Source organism: Periophthalmus magnuspinnatus, chromosome 1, assembly GCF_009829125.3.
Source record: "Periophthalmus magnuspinnatus isolate fPerMag1 chromosome 1, fPerMag1.2.pri, whole genome shotgun sequence".
In the NCBI taxonomy this organism is placed as follows: domain Eukaryota; kingdom Metazoa; phylum Chordata; class Actinopteri; order Gobiiformes; family Gobiidae; genus Periophthalmus; species Periophthalmus magnuspinnatus.
In genome coordinates, this window is record NC_047126.1 from 9,869,068 (window position 1) to 9,878,587 (window position 9,520).

Consider the following 9,520-nt stretch of genomic DNA (forward strand, 5'->3'; position numbering starts at 1 on the left):
TTCTTAGGAAGTTTGTATTTTAATACAACCACAGGAGTAGTGTTGTTTAATCATTAACACTAATACAATAATCATGTGACAAAAGACCTGTTGAGGTGAATGTGCCTTAGGTTATCTCACATTTACACTGACAGTGTGGTCAATGGAACATGCTTGTACCACTATGTAATCCAGACAAACAGTGCACTCAAAGGGGAAGTGAAAAATAGCAGCAGTTCAGAAAGTCAGACCGTGCACAGAAGGAAAATAATGACTCTGGATCAAAGTTCACTTCAAAACCAGGAAATGAGACTCTAAATCTACTTCATCTCTACAGTGGACTCACCTGACTTTAGACCAACACACTGACGCGCACCCATCCATCACGATGCAGAACAAAGAGGAGCTTTTGTAAGTACATTTTCTTATGTTATCTTGTCTCAGTTTGGCTCGCGCCTGTCATTTGCAATGTTACGCAACGCACCAGATGTATTTTAGGAGATGCACACATGTATAAATGTTCACCTTAACGTCTATCATCGTGATATTTATTGGACATTTTGACGTCATGGCTTTCATTATCAACATTTACTATTACAAAATGATTTTTTTTTCATTTTGGTTCATGCAAACCTATTTAAATGAATGAATCTTTGCCTGTTTCACAGACCCATAATGGAGGATTGTAAGAATAACATCTCGATGGAGCTTTTCCTCCATATTTCTCTTTTACCAGCAGTGAGTCAAATATCAAGAGACATACATATATTACTGTATCTGTATCCTTTCAACTGTAGTAATTTGATTGCTAAATAGAATATATATTTACAGGTGATGATTTTAGGAGTGCTCTCTTTTCTTCAGAAACGAGCCCAAAAACACTCCATTGACCATAAACTGCCCTTTTTAGATGGACGATTTGGGATTGTGGTGTAAGTAACCAAGTAGTATAGTAGTAGTAGTATAGTAGTATAAAGTAAATTAAGTAATTTACTTAATTAAGTACATTTTTTTGCTTTCTGTGAACTTTTATGATTATTTGTATATGACAGACCTTTGGATACCATTGGCAGCTTCAGTAACCGTTGGTCTTATGGTTTTGCATTTGGTGCTGTGTCCTCAAGTGTCCTGCTCCTCTTCTCTGACAGATACATCCCATTTACTGTCCCGACCTGGGCCAGAGGTAGGAGAAGGTCCGATTTCTAAGGTTTTGTAAACTCAATAAACTACCTTCTTACATCTCTTTTCTAACCTAAATTATAATGTACTATAGATCATCATAGGTATAGTTAGGCCTGTTTTCAAGGACGCACATGAAATATATTTGTTATTCAGTATTTCATAAGGATTAAAGCAACTCAGTAACTAGCTGGTGTGAAATGTAGTATTTACAATTCCCACAAATGTGTTTGTTTCCTATCAGCTATAGTGTATTTGATTGGAGCCATAGAAGTGGGACTGGCCTATTTTCCTTTCTTTGCCTGTTTATCTACAAACTTTAGAGCGGTGGGTGCTGCACTGGGACTACTGTACTCAATCTGCTGGTAAAATATACAACAGTTTATATTTCATTTAAAAGGACTCTATGAAACTTTGCTGGTGGAGGCCCCATCACCTGCTCATCTCCATTACATGTTATTAATATTGGTTGGAGTTCCACAGTATGGCATTAAACTCAGATGGGTCAGATCTGCGGAGAGTGTTTTTCAAGGTATTTTAGCAACAGAAACAAAGTAATGATAGAGACATGGAAGTGGCGGACAACCCACCAGAAAGTTACATAGTGCACCTTTAATACAATGTTTGTTGTTTATTGTTATTTAACTCTCTGTGTTTTAGGATTATTGTCACGATCTGGGATACATTCACTTGTCCTGATGGCAAGGTACGTCACTAAATATTTATTTAAATAACATACTTGAAACTTTGCATCTGATGTCATCAACATTGCCTAGGGGTTTGATGCTAACTGTAGGCACTGCTCTGTCTGAGGCTTTGTTAGACTTTAATCTGTGCTTTATTTTAACACAATCTGATCATAAAGCTGAACTGTGCTGTTAAATATGTCTCTCTCTCATACTTAGGGTGACCAGATTTTCAAAATTCAAAACTGGGACACACCTGGGTTGGGATGGCTGGTATAAATAAAATTGTGAAAAGAGCGTGTAACATTGCCCATTCTCAGTTTACTTGTGGGTCAGTATATAATCTGAGGGACTTCTGTTGGTGCATTTTTCTGCCTTATGGTCATTTTCACTCACGGTTCTGTGTTTTAGCTAAACAAATGACAATATATTCCCCTCTTTGTTGTTGGCGGGGAGTCAGATTGGTCAAATATAGAGATACCTTGAACATTTCTTGTATAAAACTATAATTTGTTAAACTAACAAATAACAGATTTTGGATAAATCTGCTGGGAGAGGGGACACAGCTCAAAACTGGGACTGTCCCAGGTAAATAGGGCCATCTGGTCACCCTACTCATACATAAAATTACAGTGACAAGCTATAGCGTGAGCCAACTGTTTTTAAGTTAGTAACTCTCACCTTTTTGTTGAAAATCAATCTCCCAAACAGGACCATGAACACTTTCACTATTGGTCCTGAAAATGTGTTGTTTAAATCCATTGTGTGCTTTTTCTTGAATTTTCAGACAATCTTCAAACTTTTTTGTCAGTTGTTAATGTGTGCATTGTGTCACTATGATAACTCTTAAACATTCAATCATTAGAGATGTACATAGGACACTTCCAGCGTAATGTTACTGCAAAGTATCAAGTATTGATTGTGTATGTGTCTTTTGCATTAGGTTTTGGGTAGATACCAAAAGCTGATAATCCAGTGGCCTTGCATCCTTTCCCTACTTTTCCTGTTGGGACGTTTTGTGTATATTCTGGTGAAAGCCATTCGGATACACCTTAAGCTGGAGCAGGTAACCTTACACGTTTGACTTGTAATGAGTGTCATTTTTGTGTGGCAAATTGATTTTAATAAGTAACTTTCATTCTATTAATATTTTGCTGCTGGCAGGAGACAGAGGAGCTGATGCACCTTAACCAAATGCAGCATGTTAAACGACTTTTTAGAAAAACACCTGAGGAAATGTAAGTATTTATCTGGGATCGTTAAAATTAATACAAGCCAAACCCTATAGCATTACCTCATTAAAATGTTACGTTTGTTTACTAACCTTTGTTGCAGAAAACCACTAAATTGGTTCCAGAGAAAGGTGTATGAGTGGGACCCCCATTTCAAGTTTCCCAACAGGCTCATCGGCACCGCCATTATATCACTTATCGGTCTATATACGGTAATATCTTGACATGTTAACAGTGGTGGATGAAGTACTATATTTTGTTACTCAAGTAAAAGTACAGATACAGAGGCCAAAAGTTACTCAAGGAAAATTAAAATTATCACATGAAAAAATCTGCTTAAGTAAAAGTATTTAAGTACCCATTAAAAATGTACTTTTACAAGTACAAAGTATTTCACACTAGTGTTTAAAGTGGTAAATGTATTGATAGTGATTCAAAATTATGCATTTTTTGGTCAACAGTAACAATACGAATCAATTTCTTCATTTTTCTTATCAATTTTGTATATTTGTTTTTGTTTGCTCAAAGCTGAAGCTTGAACTCGAAAACTTTAGCCAGGATGGTACCACGAACATGTTAAAAATAACCCGTCAAATCACATGAAAAGTACTTTTACTTTTCAACTATGACTATGACACTCAGATCTATGTCTCACTGGCAGCAGGTGAATATGGACCAGTGGATTCACTCTGCCACTGCATCCAACAGAACAGTGTGTGGATGCAAAACAACTTTCTTTAGGTAAACTCAGACAAGACTGAAGTCATTTGTCCACAGAAACATGGAGAAAGTGTCAGCAGTCACCTCCAGTCTCTCTCTATAAATCTAGGGGTAATAATGGACTCAGACTTGAACTTTAACAGTCACATCAAATCAATCACATCAGCAGCTTTTTACCATTTAAAAACATGTCAAAGATCAAAAATATACTGTCAAAACCAGGCTTAAAGAGACTTATCCATGCATTTGTTTCCAGTAGGAGCAGTAGAGGAATAGACCACTGTAACGGCCTGCTACATCTCTAGAGCGCTGTTGCTCGGATCCTGACTGGAACCAGGAAGTACAAGCACATAAGTCCTGTGCTCAGGTCTCTGCACTGGCTCCTGTGGCTCAGAGAATAGACTTTAAAGCAGCTCTGCTTGTGAACAAGTCTCTCCATGGCCTAGCACGCACCAAAGTACATCTCTGATTTGTTAGTGCCATATGAACCATCTCGCACTCTGTGGATTTCAGGGACCGGCTTCCTGCTGGTGCCCAGAGTCAGGACTAAACATCAGCGTTTCAGTTTTATGTAGCTAAAACCTGGAACAGTCTTCCTGAAGATGTGAGACAGGCCTCTACTTTGACAATGTTTAAATCCAGGTTCAAAACAGTTCTGTTTAGCGGTGCATATGACTGAAAGGTTTTTATTCTGCATTTTTCTCTTTTAATGTCTACTTAAGTAAAATACTTTACTACTTGTACTTCATGACCTTCCACCACTGGATGTTAGTATTTATAGATTTGGGATTTGGGGTTGTTGTTGTTGTTTTTTTGTTTTTTTTATTCATATTTTTTTGCTTATTTGTTTTTCAGATAACACTGGCAGATTACAGTCTCAGTAATGTGGCTTTTGGACAAATTGACAGATGGAAAGAAACACTGAAGAACGTGACTATTTCATGCAACAAAACTGAACCTTTTGCTGCTGTGATTCCACAACTGGAGGAGTTTATTGATGTTTCAAGAAGTGAGTTGATAGTGTACCAAATATTATTGCAGTAAATGACTTTTGTCTGTCATGAAACACACACAAACAAATATAGATGATAAGCAATAATACTGAAACCAAACCATAAAGCAGCATTATTCACAAAAAAGTATTCTAAATGTGCAATATTGTTAAACATCGTTGAGCTGTATAAAGCAATAGCAGAATACAGCACCTAAGTAATTAGTTTGTGTCATTTTAGTTCATAATTAAAGCTTCTACAGCTCAAATCTGCTCATATTGCAGAAAAAAAATATTCCACGAGTACAAAGAAAAAGTACCACATGAGACATTGCCCCCCAAAAATGATTGCTCCATTTATAATATATTGAACGATAAGTCGATATAGGGATTATTGTGACAGGCCTATGCTTTGAACCTTGTTTTTGGTGCAGAGTGCTGGCTGGCAACTACTATTTTTGCAAGTCTCAACTCAGTGGCTTATGTCTGCCATGTGCTTGCATGTTACAGGTGTGTAAACTTTTATTTTAATGTTGTGGCCCACATAGAAATATATGTTTTTTAAGTGATCTTGATTATTCACAGGAAACAAATGAAGAGACTGTGGAAAGGGCAGAAGAATTTTCTACCTGATAAATTTCACAATCCTGGTTCAGCTATCAGCGTGGTAAGATATACACTAACAGACTTTCATATACACGCAGAAAACATCTTTTTTTTCCTTTGCTACATAATTCCATATATCTTACTTCATATATTTAATGTTTGAGTTCAGTACGTACCTGTTGAAAAGGTGTATTTGAGTTATTTACATGCGCCTGTTCTGTGCAGGCTTCAATTGCGAGGTACTCAGGATGGCAGATTGCTTTTACACTATGGGGTACGATCTTTTCATTCACATATTCATTTTTGGAATATTAATCATGCGACTATAACACGTTTTTCATATTAGGTTATCTGATTGTTCATTTTGTCCACTTCCTGTTTGCCTTGGCGTTTGTTTACATCTTTGTTCTCCCCATTCAACATGGACAGATCCTGACTTTGCTGAAGAACCTTGGAATTATACTGTAAGCAATCTCTAGACTTCTGGAAATTACCTAGATAGTTATTAAAAATGTGTAATATGTCCTGTTCTTGTCATCTAGGCTCACAATCGGCATTATTATATTCTTTGTGATCATTCAAGTGGTGTTAGTGCAAATATTTTTCCTTCAAGACAAAATGTCTCCAACTGATAAACAGAAACCCATTGCACTAAATAACAGGTGGGCAACGTTTTTATTTCAAATACCTCTCGACCTCACCAGCTGATTAACCAAATGCTTTTCTGATTGTATTTTTCCCAGGAAGGCATTCCACTGCTTCAACTACTTCTTCTTCTTCTATAACGTGGTGATGGGAATCAGTAACTGCATCGTCCGACTCTTAAACAGCGTGGTGGTGGGGACATGGCTGGTGTCTCGCATTGACCGAACCATCATGCAGAGAGGATATGAACATATGGACCCAGGTTGAACACTTACGGATAAGTACAGTAATCAGAATAATAAGTTCAATGCATTGGTCATTTTGAATATGTTAAATTGTTCAGATGAGCTACAAAAAAGATGTTATAATGTTATGGCCCGTCAGAATAGGCTACAAAATTAAACATGAACTGACAAACAAGAATCAATACAAGAATCACATTCAAGAGCCTGTTTGTACAGATCTAAGAAAAGGGTTCACAGTTTTCATGCAGTATAAGCAGTACTAAAGTTCTGTACTGTGTTCTCTACGATCTGTATTTTACTTAAATACATTTTACAGATTTTACAGTGGGTGCTTTTTATTTTTACATCGCTATATTTGAGAGCAGGTATCTGTACTTTCTATTCCACTACATTTTTTAACTGGGCTGAAAAGTAAAAAGTACTTTTCATATGATTTAAGGGGTTATTTTGAGTTTCTGAGTTTTTGAGTTTTTGAGTTCAAGCTTCGGGTTTGATCAAACAAAAATAATTACACAAAATTCCTAAGAAATATTAAGAAATTGATTTGTATTGCTGCTGCTGACCACATACAATACGTATCATTTTAATCACTGTCACTAAAGTTACTTGAGCAACTTTTTACCTCTGTATCTGTACTTTTACATAAGTAACAAAATTGAGTACTTCATCCACCACTGAGAATAAGACAGAATATTTTGTTTGTAGAGGACATTAGGGTACTTGTGTTTTGCTTGTGTTCGCTCTACTTGTGGTTTTGTTTCGATCGCTATTAATCTTGCAGCCCCATTGATTTGTAATTGTAGGTTACAGCACTTGGGTTGGAATGATCACTGCTGACCACTACCACACCAACCCAGTAATGGTGTGCTTCTGTCAGCTGCTGGTCTCCCACACTCTGGAGAGACAAGGCTTATCGGCATACTCCGCATTCAGCAACACACCATCTGGTCAGTGCTGCCTGTCTGTATGGGCGTGTATGTTTGTGTATTGTCACTTCTTCCTCTGCCTATAAATATCTTTCATTTTCCAGATCCATCGGTGAACAACAGGAGTCGCAGACGTTGGGCATTATATTATACTTTATTGAGAAACCCACACCTGATTCTACTGAGGAAACACCACCTCTCTACAACTTCATGTTTAACTTTCTCCTGCACAGACACAGTGGTCAAGGCTGTGGTCCTGGCCTCTCAAACTCAGAGGAGTGGAGCTGATATACATTCAGACTCTGCACCAGAGACAGACACATGACACTCCACACCAGCAGCGCTATAGGCATTGTTTGTTCCTACATTTTTCCGAATTTAATTTCTGAGGTTATAGGATAAATGAAGATACTTTTTGGAAAGCCTGAGACCCCAGAGACAATGACATGTGCTTTGAAAGTGTACGTATGCAACTGCTTTGGTGTGTTCCCTGGACGTTTGCACACCAGTCCAAAAGGACCCCACTGATTTATAAATAAGCAATGGATGTAATAGGAAAAACAGCAATAATTGACAATAATTTCAGTTTCTTAAATGGGGTAATGGACACTTTTAATCTGAACTTGGCATGTTGCCAAGTCATCTTTGCTGATGTTAATTTGTTAATAATGCAGTCTATTTGCAGCAGACTGCAGTATTTCACAAACTCACTCATAATAATAATAATAATAATAATAATAATAATGTATTGGATTAATATAGGACCATTCAAGACACCCTTAGTGCTTATTATTCATTGACCCCTTATTTACTCCATATACTGATAAGAAATGACCACTGCTATAGTCAGCTACCCTGGACTTTCTTTTCTTTCTTTATTAGTTTATTTGACAGGGACAATGTGCAAAATCATTAAAGATGCTTTACACCAGATTATAGCTGAAGCTAGTTTCCATCTGTAGTCCTTGAGCAGGTGAGAAATACAATATAAACATACTCACACACTACAAATGAACAATTATTACACAATAAAATTTTACAATAAAATCTCACTAACACTATATAATACCAAATACCATTCTTAATGCTGACACTGCTGATTCTCTAATAATAATTTCTTAACATTAAATGAAAAGTTTTTCATGTCAGAGGAAAGTTTCAGACTTTGTGGCAGTTTGTTCCATTCTTTGATGGCTTTGAAAGAAAAAGCTGTCTGAGCTTCGTTTAGGTAATCTGCAGTCATTGTGACTTGTGGACCTGGAGGATCTGGCTGTTTGTTCAGAGCAGAGCTGCACAAATTTTTTCACTGGAGGAGGCGCTGTGTTATTTAAGATTTTAAAGACTAATCACACATTTGAATAGCTAATTAAATTGTCAAAGTTTAACATGTTATGTTGTGCAAATATTGGACAACGATGATATCGCAGTGGCTTTTTGTCCAGTATCTTAACAGCTTGATTATATAAGGACTTTAAAGGTTTTGTTGTTGTTTCACATGCTTGAGACCAACAAGATATACAATAATTAATATGTAAAATAATCATTGCATCTAGATACACTTTTGCAGCCTCGTTGGTAAATTTGTTTTCGAATGTGTCTAAACACAGACAGACTATATTTTAAAGTATTAGAAGGAAGTGAGGCTGTCAATCTGCACCATCCAACCACATTGGCCCCAATTCTGATTTTATCAATATTCAGTTTGTTTTGGCTGTCAAAGGCTTATCACAACAAGACTTTCAATAAAAATATATCAGTGTATTATATAGCCGTATGTTGTATGTTAAATGTTGTATGTTGTATAGCAGTGGTCCCCAACCTTTTTATCACCGCGGACCGGGGGGGGGGTTAAGTTAATAGCAGAATAAACCACGCTTACCGATCAGGAACAGCATCCAGTCCATCAAAACATAAGGTCCCTCTACTCCTCAGTCCACCATGAGATCTTCACTCGGTTCCACGAACCGCTCGGGTCCGAGATGCCTCTAGTTTAATTTGTACAAACATCCACAGTGTCCTCGGTCGCGTACTTCCTTTGTTTTGTCCGTTTCGTTATGTTTAAAACGCAAAACTGCTGCGTAAAATTACGCAATACGCGCGCATAATTTTACGCGCGGATCTTTATATCCAGTCTCGTGTTTTTACGCGGAGAAGTGACGGAACAGATTTCACTTTCCTGCAGCAGATTGGACATGGAGGCTCTAACTTCCTTTGTGGACATAATTTCTTGACTGGATTATATTCTCTGGACCTTTACGGAACGAATGAGACCAACTTTGTGTGAATATGTTGATGTTTGACAGAACCAGAG

General features: G+C 37.2%; 1 protein-coding gene across 1 annotated transcript; it reads left to right on the top strand.

The window, feature by feature from the left end:
- The first annotated feature begins 51 nt into the window (after positions 1–51).
- On the top strand, positions 52–9,161 carry stra6l (STRA6-like). Its single transcript, XM_033986933.2, has 18 exons — positions 52–390; positions 648–717; positions 811–911; positions 1,032–1,162; positions 1,403–1,523; positions 1,819–1,864; positions 2,788–2,910; positions 3,009–3,082; positions 3,180–3,288; positions 4,652–4,805; positions 5,222–5,297; positions 5,373–5,454; positions 5,619–5,667; positions 5,740–5,857; positions 5,936–6,055; positions 6,137–6,300; positions 7,087–7,230; positions 7,314–9,161. The coding sequence occupies exons 1-18, from the start codon at positions 368–370 to the stop codon at positions 7,532–7,534; spliced, it is 1,926 nt and encodes a 641-aa protein (XP_033842824.1). The 5' UTR covers positions 52–367; the 3' UTR covers positions 7,535–9,161.
- The last annotated feature ends 359 nt before the right edge of the window (positions 9,162–9,520 follow it).